This window comes from Pseudochaenichthys georgianus, chromosome 16, assembly GCF_902827115.2.
Source record: "Pseudochaenichthys georgianus chromosome 16, fPseGeo1.2, whole genome shotgun sequence".
NCBI classification, from domain to species: Eukaryota; Metazoa; Chordata; class Actinopteri; order Perciformes; family Channichthyidae; genus Pseudochaenichthys; species Pseudochaenichthys georgianus.
In genome coordinates, this window is record NC_047518.2 from 27,166,059 (window position 1) to 27,185,149 (window position 19,091).

Sequence of the window (19,091 nt, forward strand, 5' to 3'; positions counted from 1 at the left end):
TATACATTTTTGTGTCTGGTGAGCTGTAAGAACATTTAGCTGACTTAAGATAAGAGATCAAATATAAGAGTATTTTGTTTTCTGTCCAAAGGATACATTTTGTCCCTGGTCAAAATATTATCCTGAGACATTACCAAACCCTTCTAATACTAAGTCTCTCTGTCTGTTAAGGGTAAGAGAGGCACCATAACAGATGTTTAACTATTCCTTTAACTTGTAAATTGTATTATTGCGCCCTTATATCAATAATTATTTTTATTTGGTAATTGCATTGAAGGGAAGTTATTTTATCTCCATTATGACTTTTGCAAACATTAGTGAAACAATGAAAAGAAGAAATGAAGACTACATGCAGAAAAAGAGACACAAGTGAAGGTGTATTCATTCTTTTTTTTTACCAATACCAAAACAATTGGTACAAAAATGTCTTGTTTACAAAGTACAAAAGTTTGTGTAGCAGCAAAATTATTAAAAGATCCCTTTAAAATCACACAAGGGATTGACTTTCAAACCAAAACATAAAATAGTATTAGCATCCTAAACATCTTAACATTTGTATAAAACCAAAATGATTTCAATAAGTCAGGGGCCTGTTTCTAGAAACACTTAAAATTAAGTATTTTCCTAAAAAGCGTCTTGCTGAGATAGAAAGATCTTTGAAACATTTAGACCAGCTAAAGCAAAATGACATTGAATTAAGTAAGTGTTAAAGGAATAAAAGCTGAAGTGCACTTGTCTTTCTGGTTGTCCTCTAAAACGTTTCATTTGGTCACCACATCCCAGTCAGGGAAATTTCAAGTTTGCATAGATCAGTCGGTGGCCTTGCATAGAAGTCGTCAATATGCAGCGCATGTTTTAGAGTAGATGATATAGCTTAAAACCTCCCTAAATAAATAAATAAATATTGTTCTTATAAGTAGACTTAAGGCTGAGCAAGACATGTATACTAACTGGCAAAGTTTACTGAAGATGCTGAAACACTGTGTACATCAGGTCAGGTCAAATGATAGGTTTGGCACTCTAATGGATGTTACATACTGTATGTACCCTGATGATGGTGTTTCTCCTTTCAACTGTATATTACACGTTTTTTTTTTGATATAATTCAAGAAAAAGCAAAACAAATGCCACCTCTAAAACAAATCCCAGTGAAACCCAAAAGAAAGTTAGAATCCATGTTACACTATTGGTCAAAAATGCAATTCAAAATGTATTGTGATAGACTTTGCATTGCTTTTGTTGTTCATTGCACTCAACAGTAGAGCAAAACATACATTGACAGCTGCTGGCTTAATTCTTACTGCAAATTATGAAAAACAAAGTGTTGTGTTTCATGGCATAGTCGTATCGCATTAAGAAAGAAACGTCATAAAAGGTCACATAAATGAATACAAAAAGTCAATAGAAAAAAGGGTTTTGGGTCTTGAACAAATGTAAAAGGCTTTGAATGTTGTTTTGAAACTTTCTGGCAATTTCCTAAATAACAAAATAATAACCCTATCTTCCATCAAAGGTATTCCCTTAACAGACTGGAACATATATGAACATCTGTATTCAGTCTACATGTAATGCACACACACTTTCACAGCACTATGATTGTCCATTAAGGCTCTGTGAAATAAAATATCACAAATCCCGTCATTCTGCAGCATCAGTTTGACAATAGTGTTCTGAAGTGAGATAGAAAGTGCTTTGCGTGCTTCCCATTTGTGTTTTCGCAATAAAAGGCTTACATTTGTTTCACTAGTCTGAGCTAAGTTAGTTTGAACAGTCTCACCAATTCACTAATGGCTCACTTCTATCCATCTAGCCATCCAAACTTGTATTTGTTTTAAGGAGAAGGTAGCAATAAGAGAGGCATAGCAGCCCAACACTGAGATTGTTTCTTTTGGTCAGTCCTCTACTCAAAAAAAGATTCTCCATTCAAATCCACCCAGCCTACATTTCTGTAGATGGGAATACACGGTCTGCCATGTTTTCTCTCTTTTCAATATACTCCCTCCATCAGAAAGGCACAGACATTTGGTATAATCCTCACATAGTGGGGCCTGACATGTTAATGCTCAGGCAACTGTGTCCTTCTCAGTGTTTTTTCAAACTTGCTCCATCTGTGAGGCTCAGCAGAGCCAACCTCTGGTCACTGTTCCTTTTTCCATTTTCTTCTGGCTCTCCAGGTAAACCCACCAAGGCCTGGTTGGTCTCTGAGCTGCTCGGCTCTAAATCAGGATAAATGACCAGGAAACAGGCAGTGAGGAAGCCGAGGAAGGCGCCCCCGGAGGCAACTGCAGGAATGACACGCACACTCCCAACTGCATCTACCACAGCGCCGAGGGCCGATGCAACCAAGATCTGGCTGACATAGACCTAGAAAAGAAACAAGATAGAATGACACAACAGAAAAGTACACACTGTGAGGACATTCATACTTTCCATTGCTTCTTATCAACAGCAGAAAGACCTGAATATGAGGCAAAGTTAGAAAAGAAACATCCAGTTATTTAAGCTCACAGCCCTAAACATGACGTATCCGAATCAAAGTCCATTTATCACTAGGTCGTTGTTAGTTGATGCTTATTTCAATATCACAATCTAATTTGGCTGGACACGACTGGATCAGTTTAAGTTCAGAGCTGAAGGGGGAAAGAGTATAAATGCTCACCTGACAGGACAAGATAGCGCAGTCAATCCCAAAACCTCTTCTTGTGTTCGCTGGGCTGTGGTGAATGTACTAAGGAGAGGGACAAAGAAGAGAGTACCATAAACCATACTGTAGATTGTCAGCGTCTAGGTTTAAAAAGTACTATAATCAGGGTTCTTACACCTTTTCCAAAGTCAAATTCAAGCACTTTTCAAGCATTTTCAAGGTGCATTTTCAAGCTTTTCAAGCATCTTACAGCTGTTGTAAATTACATATTTATATACACATACTCAAATGATTATTTCCCTACCTCACATTAAATCAGATGTTCTTTATGCTATAAAAAACCAAATGTGCCTTCTACACGAGGATGAAAAATTAAAGAAAAGAAAACTAAGTTTAATATTTCAAAATTAGTGATCTGTACGTAGACTAGGCCTCCCATATAACCTGGCTGAGCCAATATAAAACAATCAGCCAAATAACTTTTTAATACATTATTGATTACTATTTTTGAGGTACTTTTAGGTTGGCAGAAAACATATGTCAGAGGTAAATGGTGTACTTTTGCTCCACTACATGTATTTAATACCTTCAGTTACTTTACAGATGTGGATGAATGATGTGAAATATAATCAAGTGTTAAATCAGACTTTAGTTCCACCTGGAGTAAATTCACAAGCTACCCTGCAAAGTCATTCAAACTAGCTGCACCTTTACCAGCTTTGAGAACACTTTCATGATCAATCATTATAAAACATATCATATATATTATTCTGAAATGGACCAATCTGCACAACGACTACTTTTACTGTCGCTACTTTCACTATATTTTGATGAGAATACTTTTCTACTTTTACTTGAGGAACATTTTGAATGCAGGACTTTTACTGTAACAGAGTATTCCTACACTCTGGTACTTCTACTTTTACTCAAGTATAAGATCTGAGTACTTGTACTTATGATTTCACTACAAGATCTGAGTACTTGTACTTTTACTCAAGTACAATATCTGAGTACTTATTCCACCTCTGGTAGTGTATTAGTCTGAATTGTAGCCACAAAATCACGCAGAGCTGCATAACAATAGACTCACAATGGTAACACTGGTTACTCTAGTTGCCAGGAAGCTATCCAAGCTTCGTTACAAAAATCACAATATAACAAAGGGTAAAAAATATATCTCGTACATCCCAAAGCGGGACATGGGAATTCTGGAGAATGAAATAACGCAAACTGACTGGTTTGATTTGACATATGGTGAAAATTGTGAGGGGGCCTGTGATCATTTGAAACATAAACATAACCGTAGCTAAATATACAAAAAAAATGCCTCAAAAGCGTATTGGCAAACAACTGTTACCATGGTTTAACACTGCTCTATGGGAATTAATGAAAAAAAGGGATGTAGCTCTAAAGAAATCTTTAAAATCAGGACTAGAAACAGATCGCTTAATATACAAAAGTCTTAGAAATAAAGTTACAGTTCAATTAAGAAAGGCAAGGGCAAATTACTTTTTAGATACTATTCGACAGGCAAAGGGGAATTCTCAAAAACCATTGACAAACTTATTGGAAAAGATCACTCAAAAAATTATAATACTGAGCTTATGATAAACGGAACCCTACAACAGGATAGCCTAGCCATGGCCAACCATTTTAATACTTTCTTTATTGAGTCCGTTTCAGAATTGGCCCACAGTTTCAATGTAACAGAACCGCTTCTTGCATTAGCTGACGATACAAAAGGGCTCAAACTCAACTGTACAAATGAGACTAAAGTGAATAAAATAATTTCCACCTTATCAAATTCTAAGGCTAAAGATCACTGGGGACTAGACACAGTATTTATAAAAAAACATAAAAAGGACTTAGCTAGCTCCATCACCTATATTACAAATCAATCAATAAAAGATAATACATTTCCATCAGCTCTTAAAACTGCTATTGTAACACCAATTTTTAAATGTGGCGACAAGAAAGAAGTAGGCAACTATAGACCCATCAGTATTCTACCTGTTGTGTCCAAAGTAGTTGAAAAAGTAGTCGCGGAGCAGCTGGTGTCACACCTAAGCTACAACAACCTACTCCATCCTATGCAGTTTGGTTTTAGGACCAATTATTCTACTGAGACTGCATGCTGCTATTTAGTGGAAGGAATCAAGGCTAAGTTAGACAAAGGAGGGATAGTTGGAGCAGTGTTCCTTGACCTGCGAAAAGCATTTGACACAGTAAACCATACCAAACTTTTATCAAAACTCAACAATTTCAACCTGTCAGTTAGCACAATACAATGGGTCAGGTCTTATTTAGCTGGTCGTTCTCAATGTGTGTCCGTATAAATGATAAACTGTCAGAAACTAAGCCATGCTCAATCGGAGTGCCACAAGGCTCAATTCTTGGACCGCTGTTGTTCAGCATATATATTAATGATCTCCCATCCGTTTGTGAGGATGTGGATATCCAGATGTATGCTGACACGGTGGTTTACACTCATGGGAAAGATGCTGAACAGGTTGCCTTGCCTCTAAGCTCTCGTCGACGCTGCACAAAGTTGCTCAATGGTTAAATGACTCGTGTCTTACTTTAAACACTAACAAAACAGTGACAATGTATTTCACGAATAAGAAAAAAACAACCACGCATCCACAGCTTCGTGTGAATGGTAAAATAATTGAAAACGTCAATGAGGTCAAATACTTGGGAGTGATCTTGGATGCCAATTTGACTTTTGAAAGCCATATTAGAAGCATGACTAGAAAGCTGAAATATAACATTTTCAAATTTAAACATATTAGGAACTCATTAACCATAGAAGCATCGAAAACCTTTTTGCATGCCATGATACTATCACATTTCACTACTGTATAACCTGCTGGTCCCAAGCAACTAAGACTGCTATGAGACCACTTGAGGTTCTTTATAAACAAGCCTTAAAAGTTATGGATAGAAAGTCATTAAAACACCATCATTGCAATATACTGTCCAAATACAAACTTTTCAGTTTTGATAGTCTTGTTCTACTTTCCCGAGTTCGATTGGTATTCAGAATCATTCACAATTCTACAACACCACCGTTGAGGGGCTTTTTTCAGTTTCGCCGTGAGCAGAGTTGCAGAAACTCCAGATCTGCATCAAATGCAGATCTAACCATCCCTCTGAGGCGCACTGCCTTTGGACGATCAGCATTTTCGTTTACGGCCATCAAGCACTGGAATACTCTTCCAGTTGAACTTAAAACCTGTACTGATTTTAACTCGTTTTCCTATGGTGCAAACAAAATGATATTAAGCAACCAGTCATGCCAACATTAATTACACTGTAATCTGAGTTGTTTTTTTTTATTTATTTTTTGTTTGAACTGTATTGTCATACTATATCTTAGATATTTTATTTAAGTGTATTTGAAGTGTACTAAGTATTATGTTCGTAACCTGAATTTAAATCAGGCTTTGTAATTATTTGAGTGACCGAGATCATGTAAGTGTATTTCAAGTGTACTATGTATTAATTTATTGAGCTGTACTTAAATCAGGTTTTAAAATTGTTTGACTGATAGAGATCATGCAATGTTATTATTTGTTTATTGATTGTTATGAACCTGCCTGAGGACCACAGATGGAAATGAGCTATTAGCTATAATCTGGCATATTGCATCTCTTCTCTTTGCTGAGATTAATGTTTTTGTATGCATGGTCCTTCTATAAATAAATACAAAAAAAACAAAAAACAAGTGGAAAATAATATTTACAAATGTGTACAATGATTTGTAGGTAATGCTACTCAAGACACCTGACTTATACATCTTCAAAGGAAGACTGTGTTCATTCTACAATTACATGGGATTAAAGCAAAATGTAGGTTTACTTGTATAATACTTCAATTTTATATAAAAGACAGTTTGTTTTCATCTGTTTTCAAATAAACAAAGTATTGGCTTTCAGAATATTAAACTTGTTTTGGCAAATTCAGATGATAAATACAACTTTGAAGCTTGTAACGGCATAATTACAAGCAGAAAACGGATTAATGTAACATCACAGCAAGCATAACAACAGCCGGTGTTTCTTGCAAGTGTTTCCCCGGTACACAAATGCAAAAATACACAAACACACTCGCGAGCTTCCCCCAGACCAGTAATACAAACGAAAATGTGTCTTCGGGTCAATGTGACTGATTTCGATAGATCAAGTCACATTTGGTTTAGGCACGAAACATACTACCAGTAGAAATACATTGCTTGTAAAATCGCTCTGTCGAATCAATAGATTATATTTCGTGACTATAACACGAAATGCTTCATCCTCTGAACACCACAGGATGGCGACTGTAACGCACATATTAACATAGGTACGCTCCTCTGAAATGATTGTCCCCTGCAATTATTATTATCCCTCAATCGAGTTCGCTATTCAGCTTGCCAACGTTAGCTTAAACAAACGTAACATGCAACGTTAACTACGGCGTACCTTTCACGTACGTTTACAGACAGGGCAAACACATGACATCTTTTTAACACACCTTAATCTAAAGTAATGAGATACAGAACAAAAACTACATCAACTGACGATGCTGTAGGATTCAAACACTTAGTGACTGAGCTAGCTTTAATGTTTACACATTTCAAAGCTTTGAAAACTGCAAATACTTTAGTGATGTTCAAAGGTTAAATTAAACAAATAAAAACATAAAATCTTAAATATTTTTGTTTGTAAGTGTGTTCAGTTCTCTCATGTATTCATTTGTATCTCCAGGTTCTGACAGCGTCGGTGGATATTTGAGTGTATTGTCGGTTTCTGTACGTACCTCTTTGATCTCATGGTACTGCCCGAGTAATGCGTAGGGACAGTAGGAGATACTCATAGAGATGATGCCCATGCTACTGATCATCACCATGGCAACATAAACATTAGGGAAGATCGCCATGACAGCCGTTCCTAAGTTCAGAAAGATGAAATCTGTTTAAATTACATTTCCTTTTATTCTGCATACCCATTAAGACAACTGGTCCATAACCAACTTCACAACATTATAGTCAGCTGTTTATTCTCTTGTGGAAATGTACCTATTGAGAATCCAAGAGTTCCAACAATGTAGATAATCTTAATGCTCAGATCAAAGTTATCCAGGTACTTCTGAAGGATTGCTGAGTGGAGAGATGACAAGAAAATATAAATGAATGAAGTCAGCGTGGGTAAGTTGGATAGAAAATGGAGGGGAAACGTTTATTCATATTTACTATTTGTAAATACAGCAATTATGAGATTGAAATGTAGGTTTAGGTTATACCAGAGCAGACAGCAGCAGTAGCAGCGTACACCACCAGCCCCCAGCAGCCCATCTGTACTCCTCTGTGATAGTTGAGTAGCTCTGTGGAATTGGATGGTGCCTGAAAAAAGTTGGATAATTTTAGCATCATAGACTGGGTAAGTTAACTGACATTGTAGTGTTTGATTTGCACACATGAATAGTGTGACATGCAATCGGTTAGCACAAGTGTCTTGAACAATACGATGTGAGTGTGTGTGTGTGTGTGTGTGTGTGTGTGTGTGTGTGTGTGTGTGTGTGTGTGTGTGTGTGTGTACCGTTGGGTCTCCATGGTAGATGACTTGCCCCATGAAATCAGTGTAAAACACAGCTTCAGCGATAATGGAGAACCATGTGAGGAGGTGACACACACACAATGTCCACAGCTGCCTCGGCATCTACGGAGAACAAAAAAGAAACAAGAACTCAAGACTAGCAGGGAAACATGAAGGATGAATTTCACAAAAATGTGTTTGAATAATTAATTTGCAACTGCAAACCTATTAAGGTTGTGAATGTGATGCAGTGCAATAGTAAAATAGGGGAAGGCAAAAATACATAAATATTAAGGACACTTCTTAATTACTTCACCTTGAACATGGATAACCAGAGCAGCCGAACAGTCGTGCCCTTGTCTGGTCCTCCCTCAGAGCTGGAACCCTCAGATGAGAGGCTGCTCGCTGACAGCTGCAGCTCCCGCCGGTCGGCACGCCGATGGAGCTCGCTCAGGTCATTCAGACTCTGGGAGGTGGTGATTGGCCGAGGGCTCAAGGGCGCTGCCTTTCGCAGTCGATATCGCTGTGATCCCACTCGTCCATAGTAGGAAAAAGTGAAAGAGGGCTAAAGAGAAAAAACACGAGCTTTTTCACATTTGCCAAAATACTATTAAAGAAAGTAGATGTGAAAATGGTTAATGCAATTGTACCTGTCTGTAGAAGGTGTGTGGGTGTGGGCGTGAGGAAACTGAGGTCTTGGTCAGCAGCTTAGTGGGGGCGTTGTCTTTCATTTCACTGAAATGGTCAGAAGAGGACAAGCTCGCATTGGCACCGTTGACAGCCTTGACCTGCTGGGACACAAGAGAGGAACAGATGTATTAAAAGGAACAAATTAAACTGAATACATGGGACAACATATCTGAAACACAGCACAAAAGTTCCATATAATGTCCAAGAGACAATATAGAAGATAATCGTGAGATGTTACCTGTTTTTTTAGGTTTGAGTTCTCTGAACCAGAATGTATCTGAAGGTGAGGAGGAGGGCTGTTTGTTGAACCCTTCGACTCAGTACAAGCTGGCTTTTTAGAGGCTACCATCCCATCAGTAAGGTCGGGGGGTCCACCAGAAGGAGAAAGGGTCCCAATAATGTGATATGATGGCTGAAAAGTATCTTGTAGCTCTGCCTGCGTCTCTGGTAGAAAGCGATGCACCTCTGTCAGGAAATGTTGTGAGTCTGGATCGAGATCAGAATCCATCTCGATTGTAGCGTCTGGCATGGCTAAGACTGAGTCGCTTTTACTCCGCACTCTTTCCACAGCCAGGAAGTCCATGTCATCTTCCTCCGAATCTGATTCGTTATCCTGCCGGGAAGACGCTCGAGCAGAAGCATCCTCCTCCGCCATCACATCAAGGACGGGTGCCGAGTGACTAACAGGTCTGAAAGACAACTGACCGGTGGACACCGCCCTTCCTGTGACTTTAAGCCGGTCGGACGGAGCGAAAGATTGCTCGGGGATACTGAACATGTGCAGAGTGACGGAGATAATAAAGATGATGCCTGCGAACAGGAAGAGAACCTGTTCCTGTTCTTTAAATGCTTGGCCCAGAGCTGTGCCAGTCCAGTCTAGACCTCCCAGCATGTAGCCCACTGCCCCGCCCAGTCCTGGAGAGACAGGAATGGACACATGTTAAAGTGTGCAAAGTCTAAGAAACAAGGACAAATATGAGCAGCTTATAAAAAGGTACTGCCTCTATGTGTAGAACATTTGTAAACTCATTATGTAGGTGATATCCCTTATACTGTAAATGCATGACGATGTATATGTATGCACTTCTTATGTGTTATTTAATAGTTGATCATTTTACTGATCTATGTGGACAGTATATGTGTGTTGGAGTCCCAACATGCATGCTGTCTTACCAGCAGAGAAGGCATGAATATTCAGGGCCATATCTTGCTCGTCAGTGTCAGCAACATCCAGAAGGTACGCTCTGATTGGTCCCTCGGAAGCATCCGCACTGAAGTCCAGCACCACCACACCTAATACAGTGAGGACGATGCCGATTGGCTGGCTGCTGGGAGTATCACCAAGGGAAAGGCCTAACAGAACACATCGAAATTAAACAAACATGGAGTGTAACCATTATTTGTTCTAAAATTCAGATGGCAATCTCATTGCAACCGTCTACTCACCTATTACTGATCCATTTAAGAAGAGTGCCACTCCCAGCAGCACGCCTACACACAGGGCTAGAATGAATGGTCTTCTCCGGCCGATTCGCAGAGTACACCGGTCACTGGCTGAGCCAATCACAGGCGTGAGGAGGAGACCCAGGATAGGACTGAGGAACCAGGTTAAGCTGTAATATTGCTCGGGGAGACCTAAAAAAAAACACACACAAACAAATGGTAGATTCAATATTAAGATAAAGTGAAAGTACGCTTATGTGTGACTATGTCAAACCAGATTGTTAAATGATATGACATAGCTTGTCTTTTGTGTTCATTTTGCACATTGAGATATGGCAACAACAAAAAATGTTCCTTTCCACTGATCTTTTAATATATGTTGTACTGTATGATACTAGTGTTGTCACGATACCAACATTTTGGTTTCGATACCGATACCAAGTCAAGAATTGCGATTCCGATTCTTTTTCGATACTTTTCTTAAAAAAAAGGAAACACGGAATATCGGCTTTAAAATTAGGAATAACAGATGATTTTAGCAGTCAGAACAACTAAAGCAGCAGTGTTACTAAGAACAGAAACACCAAAGAGTCACATCTAATATAAATATATATAAAAGCATTTATTTTAATTGTGTAGCAGTGAGTTTAACATTTTGGCAGCACTGTTGAGCATTTTGAAAATGTATTTTCCTGCCTCTGTGCAAGGCTTAGTCTTTCTATCTTTATAGCCACTGGTGTAAAGTAACTAAGTTCATAAACTCAAGTACTACTTGGGTACAATTTTGAGATACTTGTACTTTATTTAAGTATTTCAATGTTTCTTTTGCTACTTTGTACTTCTAATCCACTACAGTTCAGAGGTACATGGTGTACTTTTACTCCACTACATGTATTAATCCCTTTAGTTACTTCACAGATGTGGAGGAATGATGTGAAATATAATCAAGTGTTAAATCAGACTTTAGTTCCACCTGGAGTAAATCCACAAGATTCAAACTAGCTGCACCTTTACCAGCTTTGAGAACACTTTCATGATCAATCATTATAAAACACATCATATATATTATTCTGAAATGGACCAATCTGCACAATGACTACTTTTACTGTCGCTACTTTAATACTTTTACTTGAGGAACATTTTGAATGCAGTACTTTTACTGTAACAGAGTATTCCTACACTCTGGTGCTTCTAGTACAAGACCTGAGTACTTCTACTTTTACTGTCGCTACTTTAACTATATTTTGATGATAATACTTTTGTACTTTTATTTGAGGAACATTTTAATTGCAGGATTGTTCCTACATTCTGGTACTTCTACTTTAACTCAAGTACAAGACCCGGGTACTTCTACTTTTACTCAAGTACAAGATATATACTTATACCACCTCCGTTTATAGCCTATGAAAAAAACTAATAGAAAACGAAGGCTAAAGCTAACGTTAGCAGATAGTGATGCTAGTTAAGTTTGCTCAACGATAATATTGCGACAGAAACACTTTTCAGTGCACATCACGCTCTGCGCTCCGACAGGGAGCTCTGCTCTGAACACCTGAACGGCCCGTTCACAGACTTCTGGCGTCTTTTTTGTCAACAAGCCGAGGCCCAGCGGCAGTTGCACTCCCACTTGCAGCCATGCTTCTCGTTTTCTCACATGCTCTGGCAGCTAGCGCGTGGCCGCGTGCACGAGAGAGGGGAGGGACTTAGAACGTGCTTGAGAGGAGCGGGACTGCAGGCACCGCTGCAGGGAGTGGAAGCAGAGCGCTGAACACACAGCGCTGAACACACACGGCTCTTATTAAAACGGCGCTTTTTCACGGGAGTGCTTTTCCCCGTCATTCTTAAAGTACCGATACTAATGAAACGGAGGAATCGTACCGTTTTTAACGAAAGGGTATCGCGGTACCTTTCAAGTATCGGTACACCGTGCACCGATTTTCAATGAGATTAATCTGTATTTTTTAAACTGTAGTTAACTACTGCCGACTGAAAGACGGATATGAGCGCCAATGTTTCGTGTGATAAATTACACAGCTCTGTTTTTTCCTGTCATTTTTGTAGAATACTCATCAATAAGGTGTTTATACGTTTGTCATCTAGGGGCCTATAATAGATCAAACTGTGGAAGTCTCAGCAGAGAAGTGTGCATGTTTTCCTATGATCTACTCGATCTAATGTGACAGCTTTTACATACCAATGCATTCAAAACCACTAGTGCTCTTAAAGGGAAATGGAAACACTTTTCAAACTGCTTTCCATGCGACAATATTACCATTAGGAAATGTATTTATCTAGTCTATTTCCAATATAAACGATCGAGATACGCGAATTTACTTTTTGAAATATGTGCCTAATGACCATGGGCGCTTCCATTGCTCCGGGACTTTCCCAGTGACGTCACTGATTGGGTACGGCTTCCTGGGCCAAAGCTCAATAACAAACAACATGGCGTGCAATGCACCAGTAGTTTACATTACAAGAAAACGGTCGTCGTCAGGAGTTTATTGTATTGCCCCAGGCTGCACAAATGGATTTTATACAAAGAAGGAAGAAGTACATTTCCATAGGCTGCCACTAAAGGATGAGAAGCTGCTCAAAGTCCAGTCTGGATGCCTGGTTCAATACAAAACATTGGATTTGAAGCCAGGATCTGTTCCCACAATATTCGATTTCTCAACGTATGCAGTCGGGAACACCGACCGTCCCAGCACGTCGGCCGCGCAAGACAATGACAGTGTCAACAAACGTGAAGTTCGAGCCACCAAACGAGTTGCTTCAGCTGCCGAGAGAGAGGTAAATATTGCAGCACTACCAGATTACTAGCTCACACATGTATTTACTGACACAGTGTGACCTTATTAATTAACGCAATCGCGTCCAAACTAAATGGTAGCTATTATGACGTACAATAGAGAATTGGGGGTGTTCTATAGCTCAACTAATTAAACTGGCATACACACGCTCATCTGTCGAAAACAGCCCTAAAAAGGCTAGTATTGCTATTGATGGATGGTATTGCAGGACCCAGAGCGCACGGAGCACAGAGCGGACAGCAGATAACGGAATTGCAGTTGTATTGCTTATAGATTATCAGAACATTTCAAAGGGGACACAGCCCCATTGGATATTAACCTATGGATTAACTACATCATCGTTTTTATCGTTGTAATGCCATGAAGACCAGTTTAGACCAGACAATGAGGAAGGTAAGCCGTTAGCCTGGCGTATGTTAGTACCTAGCGCCACTTGTTTTGATGTACGTTTTTGTGGATAACCTCGCGAGTTTGTATCTTTCAGTGTTGAGGTGGGCACCGTTAGATTCTGTGTCTCCTTGCGATCATAAACGATGTGTTGGATGTGCGGCTAGGATAAGTAATAAGGGAGCTAGGAGTGATTTTCGGTGCAGTAATAGGTTAGCATTTTCGCTCGGGGCTAATTCAGAGGCTCACTGTTAGCATTGTGTTTTTTAAATTTTTTTATTCCGGATCGTATGCCACTCTATTCGACCGAATCGGTTCATAAGCATAGGCCATGGGATGCCTGGTAACTGTAGATGCTTCCACATCAATGTCATCTCCCGACGAATAGTCAAATTCATCGTTCAAAACGTCGATCTCATTGCAAAATTCCTCCATCGCTGCCATATCTGCTACGTTGTGTTGACTTCAGGTGGAGCGAAAACACAGCCAGTGACGTCACCATTTGGGACTCCCCTAATGGCGGCGGCCTGGTCCCGGAATTCCCCACCCGGCCGGCGGATAATTAATTTTCTTTTGGCGAGTAATATCATATACAATAAATATTACGATCAATATCCATTGTAAAATGAATAAACTACCGGAATATTATAACTGTAATTGGTGTTTCCTTTCCCCTTTAATACGCTTCCTTTACCAATGTGTCTACAGTGGCAAGAGCATTTCAGATAATGAGGTTGCCCGTTACAAAACAGAAATATGCACCAACCAGCCAGGAATGTGGTGAAATCACCCCCAGTTGTGAGACAGAACTAGGCTTTAGCATGCACTAAAAACAGGGAACAGTCATCCTTATCTTGCAGCTATTTCAATATCAATGTGGCTTGATCTTTTTCAGTGTACTAGTTTGAAATATATGGAAGATTTATTGCAGACAATGCCCAGCTCTCAGCTGGCAGTTATGATAACAAATGTCTCTGCTAAATGAATATATCCTGATTTTCCAATCCTTATAAAGACGTGGTTTCAATGTAAGAAACGGACATTCTTAAACTCAGGCAGCTCGCTGGGTGGTGTGACTGGTTCTCACGGGAACAACATGTTACACATGCTGCTTTACTCTGCTCCTGCTTTCCCTCTCTTAAGACAACAACACAGCTAGAATTATAGCAATACCTCTCTTGGGTACCATTAGGAGTTTTTGACCTGTAGTAGCCTAATGAATCAGACAGAAATGCATTCAAGACGTTTGTTAGACTTCAAGGGCAACACAGTGTGTTTTAGTGAGTAACACTGTGTGCCAACATGACTTTTATTTGTTTTAAGAACAACTCCACAGGGCACATTTAACCAGATATATGACTCACTCATTCAATAGGTTTGTGTAGCATGAAGGCTAGGAGGAACATCCTGCTTGAGTTCAATGTTATAAATGCTGCAGTACTACCTAAACAATGCTTTCAAACACATCCTCAATGGGATGTACATAACAGATTTTCAAATATAACCATTCTTACAATAATGAGAATAGGGAGAAATGTGGAGAGGCTAACATTTGCTTTGTTAGACATTCTTGTCATACCTAGCCAGGGGAAAATACCTTTGTTCAATTTCTGCTATGTTGGCAAACCTCATCTACATCTAACTGCATAGCCCATGTTGACTACTGTTGGGCAGACAAGTTACATGACACAGTGGTGCAGTCTGGGAAATCAATAGATCATGTCTGGCTGTGAAACAACAGTCAAATTCCACCGTGGTGGTGCTGTTACCTGAATACTGGTACAGCTGGAATGCAGACTGATGGGCATATCCTTTTGGATAGCTGTAGTAGGTGTAAACAACAAGCCAATTATAATTATATATTTATAAACAATTAACCCATAAAAGGACACTCAGCTGACTCCGGGCAAACAGTCAAAGTGGGTCTGCCACTTTCCTGACACTAACCAGGGGAGCACTGCCACAGATATATCACTAAGATACCTAACATGTTAACAAGAACCTGCTACACATATGAACACATCTAGTGTTAACCAGCTTAAAACAATATATGGCTTCACTGATACTCTACCACTGTGTAACTTGTGAGGGAGGGTTTAAATACCTCTGAATAAACTGAGGAATGTCTTTTTAGACCGGTATGTGTGCTTATCAGTGGCACTAAGCCATCTGTTTGCCGGTCTGCTAATGTCCCATACCGATCACAACAAGGTGCACAGAATGGGCCAATACAATTAAGAATGTGAAAATTCCAGTGCGGTAAGTTTCATTGAATTGGTATGTGTAGATATGTAAAACTGTTCTGTCTGCTGCCGTCTGGCAGGCGTTACCACAGCATGAGGTCTAAAACCACCAGACTCAGGGACAGTTTCATCCCACAGGCCAGAAGAATGTTAAACACCTGAACTTTTGAAAGAAAATACATAACATTCATCTGTTTGCAACTCACATATATCAATATTGCAATTACTATATATAGACTATTCTGCACAGTTTCTATCACATTCTGTTTCTATTATATTCTATTTTATTTTATTTACTTGTACTATTGTATCTGTCTATTGTGTTGCACTGTTGGAGGAGCCAATGATTTTCATTGTCATATCTACACCGTAGCTATGCACACATGACAATAAAAGCCTTGAAACTTGAATGTATGACAAAGTGGCATTACTAGAACATTCGTTGAAGCGAGTGAAGAGCAACAGTGTCTGTCTTTATATGACAGTAAGCATCTCCTTACCTATCTGCAGCAGCACTGGCGTAACCAGGGCGGTTTCCATGGCGTAGCAGAATTCCCGTCCGAACATCACTGCTCCGTGCATCACCCAGCGATGCAGAGGGATGTGCATAACTCTGCCCACTTCTTCTACATCCTTCTCGCTGTCACCCTCTTCTGCTTCTTCCCTGGGTTTCCTCCACTCTGGAAGGCCATATGCCCCCCTCTCCTCTGCTTTTCCTCCCATTAGTCTGGTAATGGGTTTACTTTGTCGAATGGCTGATATTAGTGGACAAATATATATTTCTACTATTTTCAATACTTGGAGCAGAACTGTTCAATGTTATTAAATATAAATACAACAAGTTGAAAGTTGACAATTGTCCACCCGTTTCATCTTGATCATTCACAGTGTCTGCAAAGATATCCAGACATAGTATTCATATTAAATAGCATGTCTGGTGGTCAGCACCTTCTGGGTTGAAAGCCAATGAATTGCAAATAATTGAAGAGCAGGCAGGAGTCATCAGTAAAATCAGAATGGGTCCAAAAGAAATATGTGATGAAAAAAACAAATGTCCATACATGTTATCCTATGGCCATCAAGCTGAGATGTGACCAGTTGCACGGCTCAGGAGCTCAGTGGGAGAGCGATAGAGGTCCTCAGTGTGGCTTGCATGATTCATAATTCTGCATTGCTCCAGAGGTATGTAGAGGGGAGGAGCACAGAAAAGCAGAAGAGGTAGCAGAAGGGGGGGGTGGCGATATGTGTGTTGTTTGTTCCAGTAGCTGTGTTGGTATCTCTAGCTTAGAAGGGTTAGCTTAGGTTTGTGTGTGTTTGCTGTAGCTGGTCAATGAGTGTTGGAGATTGTGTGCATGCAGTACTTGGACTGCGAGAGAGAGAGAGAGAGAGAGAGAGAGAGAGAGAGAGAGAGAGAGAGAGAGAGAGAGAGAGAGAGAGAGAGAGAGAGAGAGAGGCTCAGCAGAAGTCTGTCTGTGTGTGTGTGAAAGTAAAAGCACTTCCTGGCAGGTCAGGTCAAAGCATGTGGAAACGTCTTGGCAAAGACCTACTGAGTGACACAGCAACCTGCAGAAAAACAAACAGCGGTTAGATAGTAAGCTCTTAAATACTAAAACTCTATCATAATTTATTGGCTGAATTTATATGCATTCTATACAGTCAATGACAGATAAGACTAACAAAGATTATATTTTACTGTCTATTCTCTGAGTATGGGGTCAAGGTCCAAGTAATAGAGTGCTGTGTTAAAAGGAAACATTTTGCAACAATTTAACTATTTGAGATCACTATAAAGATGTGTTGAAGTCATTGAAATAACTTTGAACACTACAACAATATCAGGCTATAAAGATGTCAGAGGCATGAACAAATGCCACATTATGAAATAACCCATTGTTACAACACCATGACTGTGCTGCGAACCGTAATAGCATTAGATTTTGGGGATATAGTTTATCCACACTCTCCTCGTTTTAACACAACCAATTTCAGTCAATCATAGTTTACGTATAAATTAATGTTTAAACAAAAAATAAACTGAGCGTTAATCCGTCATCCCACAGATGAGAGAAAGTCTGGAGAAATGTTCTGCTGTGAGTAATTCACAGTGACTGAGTACCCTGCTCCGGTGTGCATTGACGAGTCTCCACAAGTCTCTTGCGTTTTAAATGCGTGTTTTTGTTCAAAGGGATGAATGATGGGGGTTGGTTGAACCAGTTAAAACATGTTTAGCTCGGGAAGCAGTTCTGCTAGCAGTAACGCTGACTTACCTGAGCCACAAACCGACCCTTCCATGTGTATTAACTGCGTACATCCCTACAGTCTACGCAGTTAACAACCAGGCATTATCAGTGACTTTAGCGTGACACATGGCGATAGATAAACACTTGACTCTGGACACAGTAGTGTTCACTTTACTACGCCTGAGGTTTGACTTGGGGCTAACGTTACCTTAGCAAGCTAACGTCAGGTTGGCTAATACATTAACGTATATCAGGCAGCTAACGTTAGCCGGTTAATACAGAGAGCCAGTATATTAAAGACAGAAACATGTTACATACCATAGATTATACTCCGCCAAGGTGAAGTCAAAGTAGTTCCGCGCCCGTCATGTTTTTATAACGTGACAGTCCAAATTGATTTAGGTTAGCGATCTGGCTAACCTTTTACAGCTAATTTGAGTGACTATCTGCTTCACTACACTCATCAATCTCATTGGTTTCCACAGTAACAAAGCGGGGCGTGGTTGTAATAGGACGCAAATCACATCACCAAGCTACTCACCTACAGTGGGCGGACACTAAACCGGCGAATTAAAAATAATAATGGTTTACTCTTATATCATGTTATAACTAATTTTTGAATTCAATCTCAATGTTATTGCAATAATATTTCAAAAAAGGGCAGGGTTTATTTTGATGTTCCTTCCAATCAACTTGACTGATACATTAAAGGAATAGTAATGACAATTGATCACATCTATGATTTGAAGAGTGATATAATAATAACACTTTCGACAATGGGAAATTTAACGTAGGCCTATTGGTTTTTGTCATTTTTTCTAACCACAATAGGCTACAAATAAAACTGGTTTTACATTTGCAGAACCAGACGTTTCACTTATTCCCCTAGAACTTAATCCCATCGAAGTGAGATACAGAAAATAACCTATTTTTGTCCAAAATGAGGAAAGCACCAGATCAATATAGAAAGGCAAAGTCTTTGAATCATCTGAACGCCCCTTTATTTACCCCAAATACTTTCTCCATTTGTGAATTGTTTTTGATCAATTGTTAAC

The 19,091-nt window shown here is 39.5% G+C and overlaps 1 protein-coding gene across 2 annotated transcripts; it reads right to left on the minus strand.

Annotated features, from left to right (window-relative positions):
* Positions 1 to 356: 356 nt before the first annotated feature.
* Positions 357 to 18,494, minus strand: LOC117460990 (solute carrier family 45 member 4-like). 2 transcript variants are annotated; one of them, XM_034102660.1, is made up of 13 exons: positions 18,355 to 18,494; positions 16,297 to 17,359; positions 10,357 to 10,545; positions 10,084 to 10,263; positions 9,149 to 9,825; positions 8,871 to 9,008; positions 8,537 to 8,785; positions 8,224 to 8,343; positions 7,928 to 8,027; positions 7,704 to 7,784; positions 7,445 to 7,575; positions 2,660 to 2,728; positions 357 to 2,364 (listed from the first exon to the last, which is right to left on the minus strand). In XM_034102660.1, exons 2-13 carry the CDS (start codon positions 16,517 to 16,519, stop codon positions 2,083 to 2,085), a joined length of 2,439 nt encoding a protein of 812 aa, XP_033958551.1. In that variant the 5' UTR covers positions 16,520 to 17,359; positions 18,355 to 18,494; the 3' UTR covers positions 357 to 2,082. The 2 variants fall into 2 exon arrangements, with proteins under 2 accessions (XP_033958551.1, XP_033958550.1); XM_034102659.1 differs by having other exon boundaries at positions 8,871 to 9,011.
* Between the last annotated feature and the right edge of the window lie 597 nt (positions 18,495 to 19,091).